The 26,467-nt window shown below is 45.9% G+C and overlaps 5 protein-coding genes across 12 annotated transcripts; 4 read left to right on the forward strand and 1 right to left on the reverse strand.

Annotated features, from left to right (window-relative positions):
* Positions 1-79: 79 nt before the first annotated feature.
* LOC110191562 (uncharacterized) lies at positions 80-3,525 on the forward strand. Its single transcript, XM_020962439.2, has 3 exons — positions 80-1,821; positions 1,883-2,150; positions 2,333-3,525. Exons 1-3 carry the CDS (start codon positions 1,745-1,747, stop codon positions 2,801-2,803), a joined length of 816 nt encoding a protein of 271 aa, XP_020818098.2. The 5' UTR covers positions 80-1,744; the 3' UTR covers positions 2,804-3,525.
* LOC110191561 (uncharacterized) lies at positions 160-1,481 on the forward strand. Its single transcript, XM_020962438.2, has one exon. It carries the CDS (start codon positions 160-162, stop codon positions 1,402-1,404), a length of 1,245 nt encoding a protein of 414 aa, XP_020818097.2. The 3' UTR covers positions 1,405-1,481.
* A 348-nt stretch (positions 3,526-3,873) lies between the features above and the next one.
* blow (PH domain-containing protein blown fuse) lies at positions 3,874-11,840 on the forward strand. Of its 7 annotated transcripts, XR_015270539.1 has the most exons (6): positions 3,874-4,230; positions 5,724-6,032; positions 9,090-9,371; positions 9,816-11,529; positions 11,596-11,673; positions 11,745-11,840. XR_015270539.1 is itself a non-coding variant. In XM_086827914.1 (3 exons), exons 1-3 carry the CDS (start codon positions 5,981-5,983, stop codon positions 11,396-11,398), a joined length of 1,917 nt encoding a protein of 638 aa, XP_086684040.1. In that variant the 5' UTR covers positions 5,487-5,980; the 3' UTR covers positions 11,399-11,840. The 7 variants fall into 7 exon arrangements, 3 of the variants coding, with proteins under 3 accessions (XP_086684040.1, XP_086684042.1, XP_086684041.1); XR_015270537.1 differs by having other exon boundaries at positions 9,816-11,673; XR_015270540.1 differs by lacking the exon at positions 3,874-4,230 and having other exon boundaries at positions 5,468-6,032.
* Vps13 (vacuolar protein sorting 13C) lies at positions 11,511-25,675 on the reverse strand. Of its 2 annotated transcripts, XM_086827899.1 has the most exons (30): positions 25,592-25,675; positions 25,141-25,361; positions 23,118-23,204; positions 22,855-23,052; positions 22,440-22,796; positions 22,164-22,385; positions 21,970-22,106; positions 21,652-21,883; positions 20,079-21,594; positions 19,401-20,022; positions 19,186-19,341; positions 18,787-19,129; positions 18,585-18,730; positions 18,278-18,524; positions 17,940-18,212; positions 17,684-17,884; positions 17,511-17,620; positions 16,865-17,452; positions 16,243-16,800; positions 16,011-16,169; positions 15,345-15,950; positions 15,161-15,288; positions 14,254-15,096; positions 13,813-14,185; positions 12,926-13,747; positions 12,768-12,868; positions 12,565-12,703; positions 12,224-12,507; positions 12,020-12,158; positions 11,511-11,968 (listed from the first exon to the last, which is right to left on the reverse strand). In XM_086827899.1, exons 2-30 carry the CDS (start codon positions 25,238-25,240, stop codon positions 11,723-11,725), a joined length of 9,933 nt encoding a protein of 3,310 aa, XP_086684025.1. In that variant the 5' UTR covers positions 25,241-25,361; positions 25,592-25,675; the 3' UTR covers positions 11,511-11,722. The 2 variants fall into 2 exon arrangements, with proteins under 2 accessions (XP_086684025.1, XP_020818062.2); XM_020962403.2 differs by having other exon boundaries at positions 25,141-25,654.
* On the forward strand, positions 25,655-26,467 carry boca (LDLR chaperone boca). The gene is made up of 2 exons (XM_020962408.2): positions 25,655-25,938; positions 25,994-26,467. The coding sequence occupies exons 1-2, from the start codon at positions 25,789-25,791 to the stop codon at positions 26,384-26,386; spliced, it is 543 nt and encodes a 180-aa protein (XP_020818067.1). The 5' UTR covers positions 25,655-25,788; the 3' UTR covers positions 26,387-26,467.

Below are 26,467 nucleotides of genomic sequence, written 5' to 3' on the forward strand. Positions count from 1 at the left end.
AGTTCCACAAAGGACTCTTTCACCATGCATTATGTTATATTACACCTAATTTATTGTATTGGATTTACTATTTAAGTAGACATTGGAAATCTCTAGACAGTTACGCTAATTTTATTGTTTCTGAAAAAGCAGTAAACATTCGAATTTCTTGTTACAAATATGGAGAAAAGGACGAAATACAAAGAAAACCCGAACACTAAACGAGCAATGAGTAAATTTTGTGTTCGATTCGATGAGGACGATGACTCACAGGCGACTTCGGAAGAATACAAGCTCAATTTGATCGAAGAGATCCCACGCCAGGAGATGGCCGAGGAAATAAATGGGATGAACGAAATGCTGGACTGTATACAGTCTCGTATCTCTGCCGGTGGTTTTAGGGAGGCTGCGAAGTCGCCTCGCACCCCGGAGGATTATCAGGGAAAACTTGTAATACGTGAAAAATGCATTGGATTTGATGATGATTTAAACTCGGAGCCGGAGAAACTCCTTCCCAACGAAGCGGAGGAAGAGCAGATAGAACATCAGTTCGAGGAAATTCCATTCCAGGATATGGCCGAGGAAATAAGACAGATGAACGCAACGCTGGACCGTATGCAAGCCCGCCTCTCCATTGATGCCTTCGAAGAGATTGCCAAGTTGATTAACAGCATAGAGGAAGAGATGGGCCTTGAGCCGGAGGATACGCGCTGGCTGATCTTGCACGGCAGCAAGGATCCGGTAATTCGTGCCCTCCAGGTCAATTCCCGGCGCCTTCGTTGCCAACTAACTGATTTGGTGCGCTGTTCGGAGCTGGGAGCGACTCGTCTAGTGGCCATGAACCGCCAAACTATCCGGCATTCAAATCATCTGCGGGCTTACCGCAAGCAGTATGAGAGCGTCCAATCCTATCACTTGGCTCATCAATTGGAGGCGGGACGGTGTCTGATGCGGTATCGCCATTGCCAGGAGGTGTACTGCAGCTGGCGCGAGCTCCACCACATGGGTCGCAAGGCACATGAGGCGTACGATAAGATCCTGGAGATAACTCAAACACGTGGCCAATTCGTGGTGTTGAAGAAGCAGGTCCTTAGGGAAATTTCGGACGTACACGAGGAAATCTCACGTTCTTCTCACTGCCTTGCCAAGCGGGTGAAAGAACTGGGGCAGGTATTGGGCATTTTCAAACATTGCGTCTCCAAGGGGGAGCCGCAGCAATGGCAGAACTATACCGGACCACCGGTTGTGGTAAAGAGCACTCACTGGCAAGGACGCTATACGTACACATTGCGATTTGCCCACGGTGAGCTGTTCACCATCCCGGTCGTTGTGCCACTGCCGGCTCACACTTGGTACGGCCGGATGCAGGCGAATTTGTCACGGGGTCAGTTGCCCAAGATCCAAGGTTCAGAAAAATGTAAATAATAGTTTCGAGCTGCCTTTGAGTACTGGTCTTAAGAATTCAAATTTTAAATTACTAGTTTAAGTATCAATACTACAAATAGTCTTTGATTTATAATTTTAAACAGGCGTATTCCGGAACACCCCGTTTTCCTGATTTTTTTTTTATATCTGGCAAAGCTGGCTCAATGGCGCTATAAGTGTGGCCAGTTCCAGAAGAGAGAAATCTTTTTGTGGTAAAAACCAACGGGCACATTATCTTACCAAACTAGATAAACGGAGAAGACTCAAAAAAGTCCTAAGAATTTCCATTTTCACGACAAAGTAAAGTACATTAACAACAAATAAATTTCATGCTACCGTCATGGACTTGCTGTGGAACTGTGCTGCCCAACTTACCGCCCAATCTCACACGGAACGGATTCTAAAGTCTTATTACATGTGAGTTTCACAGACTACTTGCCCTGAAATGCCCCCAAAATATAATGTATCTCATCCGCAGAACCACATGTCGAAAGCTGGCACGGCACAATGTCCAACTGCCCGAGGACAGCTTTGGATCAGCACGGATGTGCTCCCGCTGTGGGAACCAATGGGCCGACGGTCGATATCAGCTCCACCTGCAACCCCAGAGGCTGAAGCAAAGCGCCAAGAACCGAAGGCTCGTGGCCCAGCTGGAAAGAGTGCAAGCCAAACAAATAAAGGGCGAGATGAGCAGCGGGGCTAGGAAACGGGCCAAGTGGCTGAAAAAGCGCATGGCCAGTCAAATGGTGAGTGTCGGGAGGCAAAGAGAGTTCTGAATAAAACTAGAAAACACAAAATACACGACTTTTAAAAATAGTATTAATACCATTAGTTTACGTTTATAATATATAATCAGTTATACCTGCCAAGGAACAGTACTAAATATTTAATAATAGCATTTCATATTTAACCTTCTGCTCTTTTACAGGCCGTCGCCTGCGATGTTTGCCAGCACAAGACAATGCTGCCCCTGGAGAAGGGTCGAAAGCGGGCCAAACTTAAAGCCAAGGAGGAAACAATGGCAACTATTCAGCCGACAACAGCAGCAGCAACAGCAACAGCCCAAAACAAAAAGAAGACCAAGAAGATGAAGAAGACATTGGTCCAAAATACAGATATCAATGCAGGCCTGAAGATTCCTCAGCAGCAGCAAAAAACCGCCCAGCAGCCATCCAAAAAACCTTCCCAACCGGCTGGAGGAGCTTCGCAGAATACAAGTCAGACGCCGGGCAAGAAGAAAAAGAAAGCAGCCAAGCCGTCGGCGCCCACCGTTCAAAAGCCTCAGTCAAAGACGAAAAAACAAAACGCACTGCTGCAACTCGCCGCCCAGCTGAAGTCGCACGCGTTTAAAGACGCCAGCAAGTCGCAGGAAAACCGCCTGCAAGCGTTCCTCAAGTAGCGTGTAAAGTCGCGCCGTCAATGCATTTAAGTACAAAGATTGTGGTTTAGTTGAATGAAAATACTTGTTATGGCACATAATTAAGAGTTAGCACAATACTAGAATCAGGCTCATTGTGCCGGTTGATAAAGCCAGCTAGTCAGCCAGGCGGCCAGCCCAGGTGGGAACCTGTTATCCAGCCGAACAGTCTTCTGGGTCGAGTCACGCAACGGCTATGCACTTATCACTGCAGCTCGACTCAACCCAAGGCTGTCCAGATATTGCGCAGCCAACCCGGCCAGCGTACTTAATTTATTTCTCAGAGCGCAACGTTTAATTAAAATTGAGTTGTTTGCCGCGGCGTCCCATGGACGCGTCCTTCAGAGACAGCTCCCAAAAAGGGCAGCCGAGCAGGGTCTCGGACAGCTCGCTTTATCTGCCGCACAGCAAAGAGGACACGCACAAGGGAAGAGAAGGCGGAGGGCTTCAGGTCCAAGATTGTCTTGGTAGCGACTGGAGCTTGGGCTTGGGGTTCCTTCTTTCTGCGAAGGCTCAAACTCGGATTTCTCAGCAGCTGCCGCAACAACATCTGCCCGCCACATTAGATTTCTGGTTTTACAGTCTGACTTCTCCAGCTCAAAGCACTTAAAACAAATAAAGTTCAGGAATGTATCAGGTTCTGTATTATTTTAATTAAATTAAGAGAGAATTAAATTAATAGCTTATACAAATAATGAACAAAACTACTCATGGTTAAAATAATAATAATATGGTTATATTCTAGTTACGGAAGTCGCACTGTAGTTGGTCAGCCTGTTTTGCTTTTGCCAAAATGGGCAAGATGTTCTCTAAAATATGATATCAGCGGCGGGATCGGCTCTCTAAATGTGGCAAAAACGTTAGAAGTTTGGGCTGCCTAGTGGAGGATTGGAAACTGCGAAAGGAGGGCTGGGCGTGGGCCTTTAACTTTAGCTGTGCCGGCCGGCTGTCATTTCCCCCGAAAAAGCAATGCAAAATCAAGCAAAACCACACTTTGGCAGTTTGGAGTATACACGCGGAAAAACAAGATGAAAACGGAAATGGTCGAAAAATACACTTATTACCTCTCGACCTCCATTAAGTAAAGCTTTAAAAGGAAGACCCACAATTCATGCTTAATGTGTAGAGTCAGAAATATCTCTATAATTTCTCTGCGTGCAGAGGGAGCCAGAACCGAGGGCACTTCGTCTGTGCTCGGACTACCATTCGGCTGCCATACAAGAGCTGGGGCCGCCAGAGAGGCCTACACCGAAGCTCCAAGTTAGTTAAGCTCGAGTGATTCATGGTGGCGCAACAGCCGGAAAGTCGCGCTCGCTTCTTGGCTCCGGCGAGGAAAAGTTCGCCCGAGAGCGAAAAAGGTGTCAACGTTGTCAGAACGCCGTGGAAAACCGGATGCAAAATCAAACTCTGTGCGTGGATGCATTTCGTAATTTCGTAATTGGGGGTTCGTGTCGGCAGGAAGCCGGCCCGTCAACGAAAATGACCGGAAGTGGTGATGGGGGGACACAGACGGACACGCCTGCGCACAGGCTACCACCGAGATTTGTTGTGCCCAGACAGCTGGCGAACAGTTTGTTTTGACTTTTCCGCAGAACGACGACGACACTGGCCGTTGGGAATTCGCCCGAGCGTTTATCAATAACAAAACAAAGGTGTCGCATTGCAAATGTTCTGAATCAATAAATAATTTTAGCGTTTGGCACAAACGAAATAAATACATAGGGCCAGACGTTCAGTCACAGAGCTAGCGAAATAATTTTCTGTTTTATGGGCACAATAAAAAAAAGAAGAAAAGTAAAAGCTGGGTCTAGACACGTACTTGTAGCAGGTGTACGTACGGGTGGTGTGTCTCCCAGAGAAATGGTCAGCATTTTGCTTACACAGTTGAACTTGGCAACTAGAATTGTTATTTCAGCTTATTAGCTTATATTTACGAGAAATTTAAACTACTAAGCTTAGCCTCAAAACAAGTATGTATTTCGAAAAGATCAGTAGTATCTTTAATATCTATTAAAGTATGAACTTTAAATTGGGTTTGTCGATGCTAAGCCTAAATGTATCTCTGGGATTTGTTTTAAAAATTATCATCCTCCCAAGCTTTTTCTTAGTGGTAAATAGTGCTTTTGTGTGACGGCAAGTTCGACCGTATTTGCATTTTACTGGACAGAGGTGTCGCTTCTTTGTGGCGACACGCGTCGCCCTGCAGATGACTCACAATTAAAAAGGCTTGGTCCCCGAGTCGGAGGGCTCCCTCTGCGTGCGGGCACCCCGTATTTGTATTCAATTCTTGGCCGCAAAACAGTGGAAACCGCAAATGACAGACAGAAGACACTCGGAAAGACAAAAGGGGGAAAAATTAAACAAAAACGGAGACACCCAGACAAGTGCCGAGGGGCGTTGGGCGTTCGAAAGAGAGATTTCGTAATGGCATTTAATGGCAGGCGCACAGGCACCGTTTTCCCCACAAACGAATCTAGATACTGTAGATACTCAGATACCCAGATACTCGCGCACATAACGTCATCAGTTGATTTTCCATGAGGCGCCAAACGAAGCGTGCAACCGAAAAAAGCGAAAATAGTAGGCAATAATAAAGAATAAAAAATAATACGAATAAAGCGGAGCTGCGAGCTGCAGGCGCAATACAAATTGTATTGTATTTCGAAGCGTACGCGTTCGTTTGCACGGATATCTGCTGGATGCGCGGCATCAAGTGGTGCATCGATAGTCCGGCTATTAATAGGATAGCTCCACAGCGGGTTCGCAGCGGGGGAGGTGTTTCCCTGCGGCGGTGCAGCAGGAACACCTTCAGTAGCGCGTGTGTCTCCGAATCGAGGAATACTACTGCAGCCCCTGGATTGTGCATGTGATCTTATAAAAATGTGTTATCCGCTTTTCACAGCAAACTGTTAATTTCTAAGGCAAAACATTGTGTGTGCAGTTGGTGGATATGCCAGATACAGATACAGATTCAGATACGAATTCAGATCGGAGAGAAGCCACAATAAAGCCCGGGCGAGAAATCAAACGATCAGCAGCACAACAAGCACTCAACGCACATTAGAAGCGAAAGGCAAAGCGCCTCAAATTAACACTGAGCTTAAAATACAACAACTACAAAAGCAGTGAGAAAATAAATTACAAAACAAAACACAAGCCATGGATACAAAGGCAGCCACTAAGCGGGTCGAAATCGAACAGTTTTTGTTGGGTAAGTTTACATTTTTTTATTACACGAAAAGAAGTTCTTAACTTGAACTCTTTTAATTTATACCAAATATTTCGTAATTTACTCTACCAAACATGAATTAGATTTTCCTTCCTTAACCTTGTGATTCTTACTGCCTTGGCTCAAATATTGTAGTGGGAATAGTTGACACCTTAATAAAATCTAATCTCTAATCTATTTATCTAAGCATTTCTCTCTCTCTGTGTAAAAGAAGCATACTAATCAGTTTTGGCTTTGGCACTTATTTAATTACAAAACAAACAAATAAACTAGTATATATGTATATATTTTTATTTGGAAATGCGGCACTCATCATATATTTATGACAAAATAAATATAATAAACTTTAAATAAATTCAATTCAAAATTATAATACCCTGTAAGGGTACAGCTAACTTTGTTTGTTAAAATTACAAAACCGCCTCAAAACTGGGGGGAGGAGGAGTTGAGAGCTAACTCCGACACACGAGCATTAACAATAACCCAGTGCCAGAGTATTATTGACTCATTCCGCAGGCGTCCAACTTTAATACGCTTTTGTTCTGGTTCTGGCTTTATGATCATCGGACTCTGGCTCTTCGCGTTCTTTTCCTTTTGGCTTTGTGTATATTTCGTTCATTTTTATCGCGGGGGACTCGGTCTCCTCCCCGGATCGTTTAAATATATATACATATGTATATACCTGTACACTGTGTCCAGCGTACATGTGTTTCTGTATCCAAAAGGCAGACAATAAACAGAGGATTGGACATGCCGCAGAACTATGCCCCAGGCGCTTGTTTTGGCCCCCGTCCCCTTGGCATCGTCTTCTTTAGTCAGTTTAATTTTCTCAAGTCTCGGTTCACTGGCTCTGCAGGGCATAGGAAGCATATTAAACCCTCCTCCGATGACTGTTGCTTTCATTTATCATTGTTTTGGGAAATCACTGCCGATGGGGGTATCTTTGTGTTGATATTTAAATATCGAAAAGGAAGTCAGAGGGAAATGTATTTGGATCCTCTTACACTCTCTTATCAGGTATTTTTTTGTGTTTATTTTATTAAAATGAAACGATAACTGAACATATTAATATAATTTTATACCCCTGAGGGGCATTATAATTTTAATCAGAAGATTGTAACGCTATGAAGGAGTCATTTCCGACCCTATAAACTATATATATTCTTGATCAGGATCAAAAGCTGAGTCGATCGAGCCATCTCCGGACAAAATATAATTTTTCGAATTTTTTCCAAAATTTGATATTTTTATAAGGGGTTACATCGTTAAAATTGTCAAAAATGTTGATTTTCTAATATTTTAATCTGAGTATGCAGATTTATTAGGCTAACAAAAACTGACATAGCGCAGCTTTCCGATTTAAAATTACTGCTCTTTTGGCTTAGTTATGAGTATTTTAAACTTTGATTTGTTGAACAAATTATCTTATAAAATATAAATAATCTCGACTCATGGTATTATAGTTTCAGTCAGAAGCTTGTAAGGCTGTGAAGGTTTCATTTCCGACCCTATAAATCATATATATTATTGATCAGCATTAACAGCTGAATCGATCTAGCCATCTCCGGTTAAAAAATAAATTTTCGGAATTTTTATCAAAATTTGATAATTTTATAAGGGGTTACATCGTTAAAATTGTCAAAAATGTTGATTTTCTAATATTTTAATCTGAGTATGCAGATTTATTAGGCTAACAAAAACTAACATAGCGCAGCTTTCCGATTTAAAATTACTGCTCTTTTGGCTTAGTTATGAGTATTTTAAACTTTGATTTGTTGAACAAATTATCTTATAAAATATAAATAATCTCGACTCATGGTATTATAGTTTCAGTCAGAAGCTTGTAAGGCTGTGAAGGTTTCATTTCCGACCCTATAAATCATATATATTATTGATCAGCATTAACAGCTGAATCGATCTAGCCATCTCCGGTTAAAAAATAAATTTTCGGAATTTTTATCAAAATTTGATAATTTTATAAGGGGTTACATCGTTAAAATTGTCAAAAATGTTGATTTTCTAATATTTTAATCTGAGTATGCAGATTTATTAGGCTAACATAAACTAACATAGCGCAGCTTTCCGATTTAAAATTACTGCTCTTTTGGCTTAGTTATGAGTATTTTAAACTTTAATTTGTTGAACAAATTGTCTTATAAAATTTAAATAATGTTGACTCAAAGAATGGTACTATAGTTTCAGTCAGAAGCTTGTAAGGCTGTGAAGGTTTCATTTCCGACACTATAAATCATTTATGTATATTCTTGATCAGCATCAACGGCAGAAATATTAATGGAGTGTTTTTTTTTATGAGGATATTTTCTTGTTAATAATAAACCCATTTTAAAACAACTTTATAATATTTGCTTGAACATCTTTAAGGGTATCATAAAACGACTTTGTGTTCCCAAAACTGAAGCCAAGTGGCTTCTTTAAGGGAGTCTCCAATTCTCGGAGCTGACAAGCATGCCTGTTTTTCGTTTTTGTTTCTTATTCCCATATTCGGACTTATTACGTTTAAAGAGCTCTCCAGAGCTTTGCGTGCTCAAATTTTAACAAGATTTCTTGCAAATTTAAGTGTTCTTTTTTTCTTGTTGTTGTTTACCGTTAAAAAATTTATACTTCTGAGCGGGAGGCGAGGGGCCAGAGACACAGACACCAGAGTTAACTTTCTTGGCCAGTGAAATTATTTTTAATTGCTGCGGTCAATTCGCAGTTGACTCTTGAGCGAGCGCTTTATGAGGTCACTTGTGCGGTGCTGTGTGTATGTGGTATGATAGCTTTGAATCGGAGTACTCAACTTCCCGTGCTCAATGAGTCACTGGGCGGTAGAAGAGACACCATCAGAGTCGCTCCAGCGACCGACTAATTGCCCCTCGGCAACTACAGGCTTGCACAACCGCTCCGCCATTAGGGCCAATGATGCGTTTCAAAATTAATAGCTAATGGGGCCGCCGTCGCCTTATTTAGCCAACTGAAGAGCTGAAGCCGAGCATTAGAACTAACCATCCCATCATCCACTTCTTCTCTGTCTTGCAGATGTGCGCGCCCACTTCCGAGCCTCGCTGGAGACATCGGAGTACGAGAACGCCTCGAATCTCTTCCACATGACGGCCGCGGAGCAGACCGCTGCTCTTCTCGCCCGCTGCGAGGTTTTGTTGGCTGGATCCGGATCTGGACTGGGATGCGCAGACGAGCAGGCGACGGCAGTTAACCATCGGAGCAGCCTGGTCGACTGTGTCGACAGCAAGATGGGCGCGGAGACCGGTCCCAACGGCTATCTGGAGATGCTCACATCCCCATCCTCGTCAAAGAACTCGCGTGAGTGATTCCGCGACAACTAAATGTTTACAGTCAAACTTCTGTTACATAAACCATTAAGATGGAACAGAAGAAAAATATATTTAAAAACTACTTATAATGCCCTAAAATGTATTGATTTTACTCGAATTTAATCCATTTTTTAATTATTACAATTTTTATCATTTTATCATATTCAAATATCTAAAATAAGATTCCCATATTATAATTAAGTTTTTATAGAAATCCTTGCTTTAAGAGAACCGAATTAATCCCAGACATTTCGTTTCAATTTAATAAGTAAAAATTATATATGGAGAATACTTTTTAGATTCTTTGTAAAACTAAAGAGTACTCATTAAGTGTTTATGGAAATTCTTGTTCCCAGATCGTTTTAAGTAGCACAAGCTTGACTGTACTCATACTGCCACTTCACCAACTACCACTAATTACCCCTAATTGCAGTGTCCGCCTCGCGGGAATACATTGATCTGGGCAGCAGCGGGTCCCTGGATCGGTGCTCTCCGAACCAGCAACCGGTTACGGGATCAGCGGAGAAGGAGCACCAACAGGAGCTATACGAGATCTGTCAGGGTGTACAGGGTGTGGGACAGGAGGAGGATGAGTCCCAGCAGGTGATAACCTTCACCCACGAACTGATCATTGACTGTCCCTACGCAGATCTGCCAGCTGGTCACCTGTCCCTGCAGAGATCCACCAAGTACGGCCAGCTGCAGCGGATCGTGCCAAAGCGACTGTTCTTCGACCAGACCCGAAAGTGCTACTGTGGCATCCTCAACGACTGGATGCTGTGCTATGCGGACGGACCCACGGCGTGCCGGCCGAGCAGCAGCCTTTACCTGAAGAGCTCCTCCATCGAGATCGAGCACTTCGGGGAGGGCAAGCGGCGCGACATCTGCTTCCAAATCACCACCGATGACCCCAACAAGAAGTTCGTGTACCAGGCCAACAATGAGGTCGATGCCAAAGAGTGGATTCACGCCATTGAGGCGGCCATCCGCGGAGATGCCGGGGTCCATCAGCCCCTAAAAATCCCGACGCCTCGCAAACTGCCTACGCCGCCGGTCCAAAAGAAGTCCACCTACACATCAGCGGATATCATCTACGAGGAGCCCTCGCCCGTCTACGGGCTCATAGACTCCACCACGACGGTGCTGCCGAAGCTGCCCGAGAAGACCAACAGTCCCAGTTCCCTGGCGCGTCGCTTCGAGTACGATGTGCCCAAGTGTCCGGCTCAACCGCTGCAGGAAGCACTGCCTGCAGTCGCAACCGACGGTGAGGTAGAAGCTCTTGGCCTGCTCAACACCGAGAGCGATATCCAGGTTCAGCCCCTGCCATCAAGCCTGCATGGCAGCATGTCGCTAGATTTCCAGGCTCGTGTCAAGACCGTGCACAGCGAACTCTCCAATCAGCTATCACCGGGCGGTCCTAGCCCTGACCGGCTTAAGAAAGCTGTAAAGAAGAGCTACTCGAATGGCGGCGAGTCAGAAATACTGTCTTCCTTGACCAGTCCCGGCCTTACGCCCACCAAGGAGCAGAAGAAGCAACGAAAGTCCCAGACCACGGCGCAGACAAGTCCGGCGAGCAAGGATTGTGATAAGTTGGCCCGCAACTGGTTCCTAAGTCGCCTCAACAAGGGCATTGGAACTAAGGCCACAGTCACGGGCTCACCTGGGTCGACACCGAGCAATGGAAAGTGCAAGCAAAGCGAGAAAGAGAATCTGCTGACGGACTCGGAACTGGGCGAGGGCTTTGATGGCAGTCCCGGGGAACGAGATCCCGGTCTACCTTGTCTGGGCGGCCTAGCCACATCGCCATGTCTGAAGGCAGAGGCCAAGAGCAAGGTAAACATGATCATCAACCAGTTCGAGAGCAGCGGCCATCTGAGCACCATGTTCAGCGTAGAGGCCCTAGCCGCCAATGCGCTGGCGTCACTGACATCCTTCTGCGAAAGCGATGGTTGCAACAACTACGAACCCATCATGCCGCTGGCCACACCACCCAGCAGCTACTTGAAGAAGGTGTAGCCGTAGTTCCATCATCTGACATCTGATATCCGACATCTCGGAGAGACCCCGTTCGTCTCCGTATTGTAGATTTAGTCCCTAGGCTAGTGAAAGTCACTCTCCGGATGTCACATCAACTTTGACATAAAATTGTAATATCAAAACATAATGGTTGTTAACATATGTAAAAGCACGACACGTTTACCAATGGGTTGCAGGGTGCCGGGTGCAGGTGCTTGGACTGACAGAATCTTGCAGGCTCGAGGTAGATTTCCATGTCGTTGCTGGTGCCATGGGTATGTGTGCTTGGATTATAATACAGTTGGGAAAATAAATTCAAGTCCATTATTGATTACTCCCCGGATAGGAGGTCACGACCCTGTGGGGATTGGGGTCGGCGAGCTGAGATTCGATAATGTCCACCAAGGCAAGACGCTTCCTTTCATCGGCCAGCAGGATCAGCTTGCGGTTCGACTCCTTGGGGCTGAAGAGACCGAGCATCTTCTTGTTCTCGGTCTTAACTGTGATCTGTACACCCCGCGACTCCGAGGTTACATAGTTAATCTCACTCCACAGGTAAGACCAGAGAGACTAAGGATGCAGATGATATATTAAAAAGTCCTGGTAATTCGTTTAACTTACCGTCCAGATGCCGAACATATCGTTGCGCTGGACGTACAGCAGGCGGTAGTTGGTCACTATCATGTACTCGGACTTCGGGATAATCTCCTCGCAGTGGATAAAGTTGTCTGTCGTTGCATATTTACTCTTATCGGTCTCCCTTTAAAATAAAAATATGAAAATTATATTCAGTTTGCTGTGTGATTTTTCTTAACACAGACTTACTTAAGTATTTTGTTGCCCGTAGCCTCCATGTAACAGTACGGCCTTAGAACAAAGTCGTAGTGCTGGAAGCGTGGCGGACGCATACGCTTAACATCCTCACCCGCCTCCGCCGCGCGTTTCACAGCATCGAAGCTGCCACTGGCGAAGTCAACCATACCAGCGGTGGGGCGAGCTACCAGGCCAATTGCTCCCTTACCCAGGCCCTTGAAGAAGCCCTCAACGCCCTGTTCGCGAGCTCCACTTACTGGTTTGGTTACAACGCCAGTCACACCATCCACAAATCCCTGAAACAGATTTTTTAAAATTAAAACGGAAAACGAAAGATTTGAAGCAAAACCAACCATCACTAGACCCTTGCTGCTGCGAGCTAGTCCCTCGTGGAAGTTCCTTGGCTTGTTGTGTATTCCTCGGCGCCTCTTTTTCTGGTATTCATGGTCGAAGGTCAGAGCGGCCAGACCCTTGCCCATGGCTCCAGTTATTCTGTTAAAAGAAAGGGGTTTTGTTTTGAAATTCCATTAAGTATTCTACAAAGGTTGCATCATACTTGGACATGGCTCCCGCAGCACCGCCTACAGTGTGCCCAAAGAGAGACTTCACGCCCAGAACAAGGCCTTCGGCGAACTCTCCTGGTCCTTGGATGGCACCCTAAAAAGACCGAGTAGTTACGGGTCATATGGGATCGATTTGAATGGATTAGTTTACCTGGAACGGTTCGTAAAACAAGTCCTCGACACCTTTCTTGAGTCCCACCACTAGACCATATGGATTGCCCAGAACATCCAGGCCCAGGACAAGCACGTATAGCTGCTTCAACGCCTGACCCGTGTAATGCGATGTGATTTCGTTGATTAACTGCTGCTGTGTGAAGAACTGGTATTCCCGTTCGAAGAAGGCAAGTCGGAAGACCACATCGTTGACATCGGTCAGGGTAACGCCCACACCCTGCACCACTGAACCGATGACGCCAGGCAGGGCCTTTGTGTCCGAACCGCCCAAAGAGAAACTAACGTGGATCTTGAGCGGGCCCAAATGCAGATTGTCGTAAAAGCTCTTCTGCTCTTGCAACGAATGATCCTCGAAGAAGGCGGAGAGTGGCAGCTCGATAGAGATGACATCCTGAATGAACTGTTTGGCCGCCATCTCGTCGCTGACTTCCTTAGCAAACAAATCGGAGATGGCCGTAAGGAAGTTCAGATCCACCTTAAAGAGGAACTCCTGGATCAGGATCTTGGCGTATTTGAACTGTCGCACCGAAGAGTTGGGCATAATACGTTGGACCATGCTGCACTCAATGAACGGCTTGAGGGCCGTTGTGTTGGCAACACTCTTTGGCGGCGGTATCGGGGCCAACACAATGGCGAAAATGGGATCCATGATCTGATTGTCCACTTGGATGCGATTGATTTTCATATGCAGCTGGTTCTGGAATGGCGACGACTTGCGGGACACCCAAATAGCCGGATAGAAGCTGCGTCGTATATCACGATTCACCGACTTTTTCAAAACCATATGATCAAAGTCGATCTGAAGGAGAGCGCAAGTTAGTTTCTTGCAAGTAAAAATAAAAAAAAGAAATACGCAATAATTACCGGGAACTTGTTGTCCAGTGTGTAGGTCTGGACGTTGTTGACTTTCTTGTGCGTGAGGTACCGTTGGTACTCGGCCTCGATGACCGAATTCTCGTTGATAGTCATCTCCTTGAAGCGCTTTTTGTTTTGTTTCTTAGACTCCCAGATGATGCCAGAGCTGGTGATACCCAGATAGAGAATATCCAGACCCGACTCGTTGTTTATTACCGATAAACCGATGCCATGGATGCGCAGATCGATGCTCTGTGTGATAGACTGCAGAGCAGCGGTGCTCTCAGTGCGATGGGCGATATTTTCGTTTTCGGTGAAGAGCAGCACCCGCTGCAGGCCATCCAGGAATGATACCCATAGTGCCTTACGGCCATTCTCTGTCCTGTCAATACAAAGGTAACAAGGATTAACAGGGAAAATAAATCACTGGTATTAATTATATGATCATACAGAACTTCGCCGATGTTATCGCGCTTGAGGTCCGTCTCCTGCTTGTTGGTGCCAAACACGAGCACCTTGGGTCCCGTTGGGTCATCCCAGGCGTACATGGTGGCGCTTTTGGCATTCAGGATGTGTTCATGTTTCGTCCCCTTCTCATGGTACATGATCTGGTTGTTGGTGTGGTTGACCAGCAGGCCGGGGGCATCGGCCGTCTTGTATTCTGTGAACGTGATGTAGACACCGCCCTCCGTCGTCTGAACGTCCACATTGATGCCACCGTATTTGCTATCCTCCAGCTTGAGCAGCGTGCAGATAACTTCCGTGTAGTCGAAGGCCGGCGTTACCTTGCCTTTGACTCGCACCACCAGGTTGTGCATGGTCTCAGTCTTCGGCCAAAGCGGTTCGAACTGATTTGTCTCGAGAAGCAGCCAGGGATCCCCCGGGCGACTCTGCTCCTGCAGTTCAATGGGGAAGCGACAGCGGTTGCACACGATGTAAAATGGGATAAAGGTGATCTGCTTGGTCAACGAGTTCTGCGTCAAATGGTTGTGGACGCCGATGTGGTAAGTCATGTTGTTGGCTTGGCAAGACACCTCGCCGATCGCCCCAGCTATATCCAGCGGGATCTTCTGGCTCCAGGTGCCGTTGTCGCAACGTATGGATGCCTTCTTCTTGTCAAAGAAGACCTTATCACGGAAGGTCAACAGAATGGGTCCGGAATATTCGGGCGGATGGTACAGAACGTCCATTGAGGTCGAGTCCGTCTTGTACGTCAGCATCATTCCCGTCTTATTGATCATCCAGAAGGGGCTGTATAGCGTGAGCATCAAACTGTCGTGCCGGTTTTCCGCCCTGCGAAAGAAGAGGGAATTGAATACTTCCCGCAGCACCGCCATACCAGCTAGTAGCTACTCACTTAACATATAGATCCATGTCCACCTTCATCTCCGAATCGTAAGATGAAAACTTCCAGATGGCAATGTCGCCAGAGTAATCCGAAATTTCGGTGGCACAGGACCAGTCCTTCTCCAAGTATTGAAGGAGCTAAGTGGGACGATTGGTTACTTTTTATAACCTTCCTTGTAAAGGTGTTAACTTACCCTAACGACAAGAAAACTCTTCGATTCCATTTCCTTGGTGGTCAATCGAACGGTAGGCAGGTGGAGGACATTACCGGACTTAACTTCCTTCTCGCCGTAGTCCAGGAAGTCCTCTCTAATGGAGCTTTCCTTGTTGAATTGTACGGAGGATTGTTTATCCAGACCCTCCTTCATCACAGAGCATCCGGCCACAGATACCATTATATCAATAGGCAGGCAGTTGCGCAAGTAGAGTGGTGGGCGCAGGTGAATCGTATAGAAAGCGCTTAGCATCGTATATTTGTTTGAGTACTCGTTGTAGATTTCCGTCTTTTTTCGCCGAGCGTTGATGTATAGGGGCTCGAACGTCTTGATCGGATTGCAGTGTAGCTGATGGTGATAATTAAAGTCCGATGGATTCGAGTTCCAGGCAATGCCCTGCACCGAGGTCCTGTAGCCGCGCATGCAGAAATACAATTCCTTGGAGTCTGCATATATAGCGTGCAGCGGTACATGGAACACTTCTCCCATCTTAGCTCGTCCTACAAAGATGTCGTCAAAGTTCGTCGCGGTGGGATTCGTGTTGCGTCGAAAGATGTTTATGTTACACGTGAAATGATTGTGTACCTGAAAGAGTTAAGAATAGGTTTAATAACTAAATGCTAACACTATCCTGTTGGTACTTACACTGACGATACCATGGATGTTGATTTTAGTGGTGCCGTACTCCTGCTTCACCTCGGAAACAATTCCCCACGGTTCGTGCGTCGAGCTATGCATTAGATTAAAGTATCTGGTATCTGATTTTGACACCGGCAATGCGATCTCTTTGCCTATGTCCCCAATCTGCAAAAAGAAATCCAAAGCCCCATTTGTGAGCTCTTAAACCTCACTAATACGCTGGGTTATGACAACATACCGTCACATAAAGGGTATAGTCCTCAGCATCCTCGTCGGACAACGTGCTCAGATCCTTGGTCTGTAGGTAGGCTCGCCCGCCCGCCGAAATGGTGCAGTTCTTTATTGCAATGGGGTCAACGTCGGCAGTACAGTTCGATAAGAGAAGGGTGCTACTGCGCATCGAGGTAACATTGCAATGTACCTCGTGCAGCGTAAAGATGCCCTTACTCAGGTCCAGGTTGACGTCAAAGCCTGTATCGTTCTCCAGCACGTAAGGCGCCACGATAGTCGGCTTGGTCAGACCCTTCTCATCGATGGCCTGCGAGAAGGCTTCAGCTAGTTCGCTAAGCAGGCCCAGACAGGTCTTGCTCAGCGTTATCTCAAGCGTCTCTTTCGAGTTAATATTCATGTACATGGCCTGCTGCTCGTCGTCTTCATCCGCTTCATTCACCACCTTCTCCATGCCCATTTCAAACTTTAGTTCCCACGGCGTATACTCGCGAACTCCATTGCGGCCCACCACCTCGTTCAGCTCGATGATCGGCTCCCACTCGGCCAGGGTTTGGTTGTAATAGTTCTAGAGAACGTTACAGATTTATGTGCTATATATGTAGATATTATCCGTATTCAAAACTACTTACCATGTTCACAGTCAGGGAGCCCTGGGCAGTGAGATTGCGGCTCCAATTGTTAAATACGGCCGTAATGCGGGTATCAAGCGAAATAAGGGGCTTGGTATAGTAGCCAACGCCGGACTCGATGACAAGCGTAATACTGGGCATTTCGATCACGCATTTCTCAGTTTTTGTCGCTTGAGCAACATTCCTTTGGTACTCCAGGGCCTCGACACCCTGCTCTACCCGTGTAAACCAGAAATTGCGGCTGCTGAAGCGATGCTGCTTCCACAGATTCGAATGGTCGCGCGCGTCCTCGGCAACGGCTTGGCTGACCACTTTCCCAGTGGTTATGCTTACCATCGCCTTGTTGAGCAGCTCAATGGTGGCCGGAGACACATTGATGATGATGTCGCTCAGCTTCAGGCTGATGTGCATGCCCTCCTCCTCGGGTGTGGAGCCCTGCAGGCTAATCACGCACGGATGGAGAATGTAGTGGCGTGTCATCTCGCGACGCTCTGGCAGAAAGGCGCACATGTACATTTTGAGAGCGTCGATTTGTCCGTTGATGATCTGCTTCTCGTTTATGGCGCGGAAATTCAGATGAGCTTGAGCCTGCAAAGGTCGGTGAAAAATTTAGTCCTGAAAATATTTATGCAATGGTCCGGTTTACATTAAAAATTATGCAACTGGTGTTTAGATACTCCAGATTCTCCACCAATATGATGTCAGGCTCGTCAATATGGAGAATAAGGTTGACTTTCTTGGCCACATTTGGGAAAACTGGAATACAAATTTTTTACATTAAGAGGAGACTTGTGCATAAAGTCCTACTCTTGTAATTACCAAGAGACTCATTTTTTGCTACATCTGCGGTGGATTGGCGTATGGATTTGTGGGCCTCTTGCACCGTTGCCGTCATTGATTGAGGTTTTTTGTCGCTTGTTGCAGGCGGTGGATCGTCGACAGGCAAAGTAAAGAAGGCTGAAAGTCTGAGCAGAAAGTCGATGCAGACGATCAAGTCAAAGCCGCGCACACGGATCTCAGCTACAAAGATGAAATTGACACTATAAAGGAAGAAGAAGTTCTCGTCAAAACCTACCAAAGGTGTCGTTCTCCTTGATAATGGCCGTCATATCGACCATGAAGTTGCGTTCTGTGTAGCAGGAGTCAATAATCTGTTCCGTTCCCAGCCGTGGTTCAACCCAATCCTTGCGGCTTAGATACTGCCGGATCTGAGTTTTTGAGTTCTTGCGCGTATCGTCCACCTGAATATTACACAGGACCACAGAGGTACTCAGGGTTCCATTGTCCAGCTTGGTGCCCTTGATCGCTAGGAAAAAAATACCGAACCGAGCCAGTCCTTCGTCCTCACCTGGGAAACCCGAATACAATACATTTGAGACACACTGCTTACTCGAACAATTTCCGGGTACTTACTCTCCATTAGGTCTATGACCACGCCATCAAACTGGAAGTTAAACTTGATGGCCTCGACAATCTTTTCTTTGGTTGGATAAAGCGAGGAGCGAGCTTGGCGATCCACACGTGATAGCCGTCTCTCCGGTGTCTTGGGTTTCGCCTCGGGCGGAGCATCTTCACTGGGGGGAAACTCATCCAAGCCCTCGGTTAGATTGTGATTCATAACCAGCATCACCAAGGCAAAATCATCCGCCATCAGAGTGAGCTGTGGTTGTAGTGGTTATAGATATAAATTCTCCACATCATAAACCTAAATGAAACTCACCTCAATGGACTTGAGACGACCCGAGAGACTAAGCTCGGGCACATCTTTGTACCAGGAGAAGGACAGATTTCGTGTGACCAATAGGGTGCAGTTCATGGGATTCATCATGTTTGATTTAGACATATAGCCTACCACAGAGTCAATTTCTGAAAAATAATCAATCAGTTTGGGGGTCCGATTACTTATATTTAATTTCACTCACCATCGACCATGCTTTCATGGCCATCAATTATGGTCACCTTGGATAACTTTACATCACATATGAGCAGCTTAATTTCATCGATGACTGCCAGTCTTTCTTCGTTGGCCACCGCTATCTCCACTGTATTGTTTGTTAGCTCCAGCAATCCCAAGTCGAGCGCCAGTGCATTCAAGGACCGAGAACTTGTAGGTACTATAATAATGGGCGCCTTAATGCGAACATTAAGCTTCATGCGCGTGGCCGTTTCGTAGGCATTCATGGCCTTCTGGCGGGCAGTTTCTGCCGCAGCAGCGCTGGCCTGCGATATGGTCGCCTGCGCTGCTGAAAAGTGGTTTAGGAAATCCTGCAAGAGTCACAGTCGATTAATAAAATATATGGTATTCAGGAAAAGTTACTCACCAAGACACCTGCAACGAACCAATTAAGGTAGATAATTCTCAAGCATCCAATGTCCACAGTGATTTTCATATCGTCCGAGTTATAGTCGAGGGTCTCCAACTTGTTGAAGAGCACGACTTGGCAATTGAAGGCGTCCGTGCCCACAATAGTGAGGATCTGAGGGTTTATAATAGCTTATTATTCATGCCTTTATGACGTTGGAGGGGAGCACTTACATTCCTGTGTATGGTATTCGGATTTAGGTCCACAACCGTTATATCCTTGAGGCCAATGTTGACCTCTGTGTAGGAACTCTTCATGATCAGACTGCATACGAATTTACTCACGTTCAACTCGGTCAAGTCTCGATTCTGAGCTGTGAGCTTTAATCCCACTTGGTCCAGATTCGCTATCATGCGAACCTTTACACTCTCCACGACGCCATATCGCTGTTTCTTACGGCGCTTCATCTGATTGGTGGTCATTGCCTGCTCAGTGTCCTCCAGGATAACGTTCAGCTTGTGCCGGATGCCATCGCCGCCCCCAGCAAAACTGGCCCTATCCTTTTGCGTGTTGCTGGACAGCACGAAATCCAGGTTGTTTTGGAAATTATTCGCAACTTCCATGAGCTTCCGCAGACACTCTTGGTGCAGCACAATCTGCAGTATCTCGAAGTTGGCCACGATCAGCTGTTCTGTGGAATTATACTTGGTGCTGAACTCCGGGGACGTCTTGTCTGCCAGTGTACAGGAGACGGTGAACAGATAGTTTGAGCTATTCACTAATTTGGGCGTGAAAATCACATCCAACGTATCTATGTCCGGGCAGCCGTACTGGCGCAGGTTGATATCTCCCAGCCTGAAAAGAATAAGAATTGAATTTCCTAGGTTTGAAACGTGGCTGAATTTACTTACTTGATGGCCGCCACAGACTCATAGGTTCTCGCTGCGAAATGGGCCTCGAGTCGCCGAAGGTCAATGGAGAGAATCTGCTGTGCTGGCGATGTCGGCAGACGCTCTTCTTCGAGGATCTGCGGTTGATGTGCCATTACGGCAGGAGAGCGCGTGCCGGAGGGATCGACATACTGGACTGAAAAATGGGCGCTGGTCTCGCTCCACCTGCTAGACTGGAAGAGAACGAAATTTATCTCTCCCAGGGAGAAGTTAACGTCCAAATTTGTGTACTGTGTGATCTCATGATAGGGCACCGCAGGAGTGCCTGACTGCCCGGCGTTTATCTTTTTCACCTCCTTGTTTAAAAAGGTTGATATAGACATCGAGCTGCGTGAACCAGTCCGAGTGTTCCCCAACCCTGACTGGGGTTGTTGTTGATCCGGCAAAGGTATGCTCATGGCCACTTTAATGGCAAGAATTACGCGATCCTCCGAGACGTTTACCAGCACCGACGGTAGATCAATGTCCACCTTGATCTTAGGCAGCCGCGGATCGTTATCGATCACACAAAGTGCGGCAGTTATTTTTAAAGAGACAGGTCGCAGTACATGCATATCCGTGGATTCGGCTTGTTTTAGAACCGTCTGCCACGGCTCTCCAGCCTGGACAACTAGCATCTGAACATCTGCCACCTTAACAGTGAACCTGTCATAGGCGTTGGCCATCACCGCCTTTAGAATGTCGACCTTCTCTCCGCCGGCCGAAAGCAAGTGGTTGAGATTTGATGTGTCGTTGCGCGGGGTGCTGGACAGCTGCACCTGGCCCATGCTCACAACCAGAAGCGAAGTCTCGCCCTCTTTGTATACTCCGCTGTGGGGCACGATTAGAATATTTGGCATGAGCAAGATGTCCACGTCCAGCACCGATTTCTTGTCAATCATATACTGCATCCCTGTGGCCGATCGCTCCTTGAAGCTGGAAATGTGTATGCTGGCCGCATCCTCAAAGCGGGAGAGGGTCACATCCTCCGGCCTTTTGAAGGCGGCGATTAGGGCCATTACGGTGGGGGCATCGTATACGATCTGTAGCGGACGTGCCACCATCTTCACACGCTGGTCGCACTTCTTGTCAAGGGGATTTGTCTCAAAGAACACATCCAACAAGTTGAACTCGTCGGTGATCTTGGACTCTATTAACAGGGGAGTGTTCTCTTCGGACTTGAGTCCCGTCACCTTAAGCTCCCTCATGCCGGCGGTAATGCTAACGGCTTCCGCAGCCGGTCGTTGGGAGAGCGATGCTGTGGCCATCGAGAACTTAAGAAGGACTAGCGATGGCAGCTCTTGGTAGTCTCTAATCTTCTCATTTCCCCTGTTCTCTTCTTTGTACAGGCCCACTTCCAGAGCGATCAGTTTAAAGTTCATCTTGATGGCCTCGTAACTCTCAGGAAGATCCGTGGGCTTCACATTCTCTTGGTAACCAATTGCCCTGTACATTTTCGCCTTCTCCTCGCTCGTCATGGCTGCTTCGAACTTTTCCACTGCAATAAAAATGGGATTTAATTTAAAGACCCCAGAAATCAAAGTCAGTTACTTGCCCAACTTCTGTCCTTCCGTTTGATCCTCCTTCTTGGCTCCGCCACCCCAGCCCCAGCCGCTGAACCATCCCGCCTTCTGCTCGGGTACTGCCTCACGCTGCTTCTCAATCTCGATGTTGACTCGCTGCCGTATCAGCAGCAGGTTGACTATGTCCAGTTCCTGCTCCAGCAAATTGCAGGTTTCAACCAGCACTGCAGGCGGTTTTTTGCTCAAGGAGTGTTCTTTGTATTTCTGAAAGGTAAATCAGTTATTTTTTCAAATATTAAATTGAATAACAATGTATAACGTATATAATAGATTCTGAGTCAAAGACAAACCTGCGCATAACTGCGACAGCGATCGCGATGCTCCTTGATGTGTTTCCAAGTCCAACTCCTATTGGGCCTCCTAATATCCTCTTCCAGAACAGCTGTTATTGCAAATTTCCACCATTCCTTGGCATGTCCCTTGACGGCTGTAAAAATGAAATTAAACTAAATTGCTTGAATAAAGGGATAGCCGAGATATTTACGTAGGTTATGCGGACGATATTTGCGGTAGGGTAGGCCCAACTGTTGACGATTCATTGCGTCTCCCAGCTTTATGATATTATCAAACTGTGTGTTAGTCAGGCCCACGTTCAACTTTTCCATCTCAAGGGTTAGATCGATTTTTGGTTTATCGAAAGCGGGCTCATCCAGCTCAGGATTCATGTTTAGCTTCAGCTTGGCATTGCAAGAGATGGGACCCAGGACTGGAATTGAAATGATAAATAAAAGTGTATAGTATAGAATTATGCAGAGCTTACCGTAGTGGTAGTCGGCTGGCTTTGAATCCTTCCGAGCAATGTTTTCCTGGAAATATTCGGTAAGCTGGGTCTTATCCTTGGCGTAAAGTTGTCCACCGCAGTTCATGTAGGCGGATAGGCAGGAGAGATTCGCCATTTTGAAGACCTGCAACGCCTGCTGAGCCATATAGGTCTTCTCCCAATCGCAATCTGTTGTATAGAGCTCCAGCTCGTGCAGCGATATGCCAAAGGAGAAGGGACTTCCCGTCGTGGTGGTGTCCTCGTACCGCAAGTGTACGTTGGTGATCTGCACCTGCAGATTGTTCACGATCTGGGCCGTTAGCTTCTCGGTAAAGCCAGCATCGGGCTTGGGCAGATCTAAAATATAACGACTTATCAATTAAAAAGCTTTGGATGACAGGATATATTTGCTTACCCTTTTCCAGCTCCTTTTTGCGAGCTGCCTCCAGAGCAGCCATTGCCGCCTTCTTGAGATCCATCTCATACTTGGCCTCCTTCTCGGCATTGTACCGAACATTGTTGTTGGGTGATACCAGGACGTAGAGGTCTTCTATGTTGACAATTACCGGTTGGCTGTACAGATTCTTCCACGGGATCTTGAGCACAAGTTTTCCTGTAATTCGAATTAAATGACCATGAATTTGATTTAATAAAAAGGTGTTATATTCCCCCACTCACCCAGGTAGCCGTAGATAAGCTGCACGGGCAGGTCCATCTCGTCCAGGGCATTCTCGCGTATCTTGAGGTTCTGCAAGACCACATCGCCTGCCAAAACAAAGATAGAATTGATTCCATTAGTCTTATCACATTCGGCAATCAGTCAATCGTGCCTGTAGGAGCAAATGCCCATTGACTAATTGCTGAAGGAGCGCACAATGGGTGAATTTCATACGAAGGTCAACAGCTATGTATGTACATATATGTATGCCGGCTTTATAGTGTAAGCGACGCGGTGTGCGATATCCAGAGGGCGGAGTAAATACCCACAGCCGCGCCAATATATCAATACTACTTATTTACCAGCGACTAGCATTTTGGGCATGCCGTCTTTTATTTGTTAAGTGTTTGTTGTGCTTGGCATACCAAATGAGGGGCTGAATATAGTGAATTTATATTGAATTAACGCATGTGGGTCAATAGTTTAACGACCAGGTGACCTCATGGAATTTGTACGATAAGAAATGCAAAGACATGATTACTGGAAAGCAAACTAATTCTTCAATTGCTTCTTAGAAATCAAAGGATTTTGAGTAAATACTTTGTTGCAATTGGAGTAATGTTCTTGATAAAGTAAATAATATTTAATAAGATAATAAATAGAATACTTAAGAAATAGAGCGCTTTTTTGCTTATTGTCTGCATGCATGAATCATTATAAATATGTACACACGAAAAGAAAAAAAAGCACAATGAGCGGAGACGATCAATTCCGCCCGTTCTGGGTTTAATTAGAAAATATATTAAAATAAAGAAAATTAAAATTTATTTTCATTTCATGTAATATATTTTATAGTCTAGATGATAATCCAGCAGTATATTTATAGGTTTAGATGCTTTTGTATAAGTTAGAATGGATATGTGAAAATCATCTTAAATATTTTGTAATATTCTATTAAGACTACATATGAATATTATAATAAAATTTAAAATCTTGAAAGTGAAAATCGGAATGACCGACACATTGACATACATATGTAGCGTTAGCGTTGATTAGATTAAGCTCATTTGTACAGCGGACTAAAGCAGTAAAGCGTTAAGAATATTAAAAACAAATGTTTCACAATAAGAAATATATAAACATTTAGTTACCCTGAATACCTTTTTACCATAATAAATCTTTGTATGTAAAGAAAGGAAATTTATAGTGGAACTGCCAAATAATCATTTTACAAAATGCAAATTATATTTAAAACAGTGCGAGTTTGAGACCAATTTACGAAGCCGCTGAGCCAGCATTATGTCATCAAGTTCAAGCTCAGCCGAAATAAAACAGGCTTGGTTCGGATTGTCGTCTGTCAACTCCCGACCTGCGCCACAAATCACAAACAAACCCGATTGTTTGTCTCGTCTTGTATTTTCAAACTCATTTACATGATATGTATGTTCGTGGCCATGCGACCCTTGGGGTTGAGGTTAGGCCTATATTAAGACTCTGAGCGAGCTCCATTTGCCTGAGGCAATTGGTAATGGAATACCAACGCATTGGTAGTTTAGAGAATTACGAGCAAGAACTCTTAAGATAAAAGGCCGGGCGTTGTTTACGTTTTCACACAGACACCCGATACAAGTAAATATATACATATGTACATATAAAGATAAATACGCGGACGGAAAGCGGAGAAATAAAATAAACAGTGACCGCACAGGCATGGCATCACAGAGATGCAACAGTTGGCCAACCAGCGCCCATACATCTGTGGCCACCCATCCGCATCCTCTCGCCCGCTCTCTTGGGAGCCCGTTGGAGAATGTGCTTGTGCTGGTGATTCTCGCATGCCAGTGCTAAAGCCCCTCATTTCTCATCAACTTTTAAGTAGAATTAGGTCACTAATCGTAATTTTGCCAAGGATAAGGTCGTCGCTGTTGTTGCTTGTATTTCGTGCAGATAGAGCAATAAACATGGGGTGAAATGATGGTTTTGCGTGTTCGCACTCTAAGCATAGTTGTGTCATCTCCCCGGGGGAGACGACAGGAAACTCACCTCCCCAAATGCCGATTTTCAGCTGTTTCCGATCCAAGTTCTCGATGTAGTCGCCCAGGACCTTGTTCAGCACATCCGTCACCACCGCCTCAAAGACCATCTTGTCCTAGCGGTGAGGTTCGGTTCTCCTATTGATTTTTCTTCGGTGTATTCCAATCGCTCGAGAGCTTGTTTTTTCAGAGATACTTGTAGTCGCCGTCGTTGTGTGGGCCAAGATATTTCTAAATGTACGCAAGCACCAAAACAAAACAGATGGAACGGAGAGGAACGAATTAAAAACACGGCGTGGATGATGTCATCGTAACAAGACAAATTTTAACACAATTCGCCAGGCCTAATTCATTAAACTTCCAAAAAACTATACTGAGCAAGCTGCGATATGGCGTATTCGTTTCACAACACCATGCCATGTGCATCGACTTGCTTATCTGCATTTATAAGACCCGTTTACCAGCCGCATTTCCACGCAATAACAATAATACGTCGCGCCTCTAATCACTTTCAACTTTGAATCAGCTGTTCGGGCAGTGTGACCAACTTAGATTGCTTCAGGTCATATCTAGCATATTTTAAAAACGCGTAAATTGCCGCTATCGCGGCAGCTGGGCACACTGAAAGCTGACGTGTGGCGAACTTGGCAAAAAAAATATGCAAACCCGGTATATTGTGTTTATCCTGGCCCTGGCGCCGCTGGTTCTGGCCAAGAAGTTCAAGGACGAAGAGAAACCGGCGTGGGCCAAGAAGGACATACGCGACTACAGTGAGGCGGACTTGGAGCGTCTCCTGGACCAGTGGGAGGCGAGTGCCTAAAGATGACAGTGTAGAGAGCCCGCATAACATTGTGTATTTTCAGGAGGACGAGGAGCCCTTGGAGGCGGACGAATTGCCCGAGCACCTTCGCCCACAGCCAAAGCTGGACCTTTCCAACCTCGACAGCAAGAACCCCGAGGACCTTCTTAAAGTGTCGAAAAAGGGACGCACACTGATGACATTCGTTACGGTTACCGGCAAGCCGACAAGGGACGAGGCTGAGACCATTACCAAACTGTGGCAGACCAGCCTGTGGAACAACCATATCCAGGCAGAGCGCTACATGGTCGACGACGACCGTGCTATATTCCTCTTCAAGGACGGCGCCCAAGCGTGGGAGGCCAAGGACTTCCTCATTGAGCAAGAGCGCTGTAAGGGAGTCACAATTGAAAACAAGGAGTACCCGGGCGTCAATGCCCAGAAGGACGAACTGTAGACTTATTCAAATCAAAGCATTCTCAATCAAGTATTTTTAAGCGCAAAGTTGATCAAATTAAAAAAAAATCATTTATAAAGA

This window comes from Drosophila serrata, unplaced genomic scaffold (genome assembly GCF_035046125.1).
Source record: "Drosophila serrata isolate PLE 108 unplaced genomic scaffold, ASM3504612v1 contig_184, whole genome shotgun sequence".
In the NCBI taxonomy this organism is placed as follows: domain Eukaryota; kingdom Metazoa; phylum Arthropoda; class Insecta; order Diptera; family Drosophilidae; genus Drosophila; species Drosophila serrata.

Coding starts and splice junctions, on each gene's coding strand:
- LOC110191561 (XM_020962438.2), top strand. CDS start 160: ATGGAGAAAAGGACGAAATACAAAGAAAACCCGAACACTAAACGAGCA.
- LOC110191562 (XM_020962439.2), top strand. CDS start 1,745: ATGGACTTGCTGTGGAACTGTGCTGCCCAACTTACCGCCCAATCTCAC. Junction 1,822..1,882: donor ATTCTAAAGTCTTATTACAT/GTGAGTTTCACA, acceptor TCTCATCCGCAG/AACCACATGTCGAAAGCTGG. Junction 2,151..2,332: donor AGCGCATGGCCAGTCAAATG/GTGAGTGTCGGG, acceptor GCTCTTTTACAG/GCCGTCGCCTGCGATGTTTG.
- Vps13 (XM_086827899.1), bottom strand. CDS start 25,240: ATGGTCTTTGAGGCGGTGGTGACGGATGTGCTGAACAAGGTCCTGGGC. Junction 18,731..18,786: donor CCATGAAAGCATGGTCGATG/GTGAGTGAAATT, acceptor ATTATTTTTCAG/AAATTGACTCTGTGGTAGGC. Junction 18,213..18,277: donor GGTCATAGACCTAATGGAGA/GTAAGTACCCGG, acceptor CGGGTTTCCCAG/GTGAGGACGAAGGACTGGCT.
- boca (XM_020962408.2), top strand. CDS start 25,789: ATGCAAACCCGGTATATTGTGTTTATCCTGGCCCTGGCGCCGCTGGTT. Junction 25,939..25,993: donor GTCTCCTGGACCAGTGGGAG/GCGAGTGCCTAA, acceptor GTGTATTTTCAG/GAGGACGAGGAGCCCTTGGA.
- blow (XM_086827914.1), top strand. CDS start 5,981: ATGGATACAAAGGCAGCCACTAAGCGGGTCGAAATCGAACAGTTTTTG. Junction 6,033..9,089: donor AATCGAACAGTTTTTGTTGG/GTAAGTTTACAT, acceptor TCTGTCTTGCAG/ATGTGCGCGCCCACTTCCGA. Junction 9,372..9,815: donor ATCCTCGTCAAAGAACTCGC/GTGAGTGATTCC, acceptor CCCTAATTGCAG/TGTCCGCCTCGCGGGAATAC.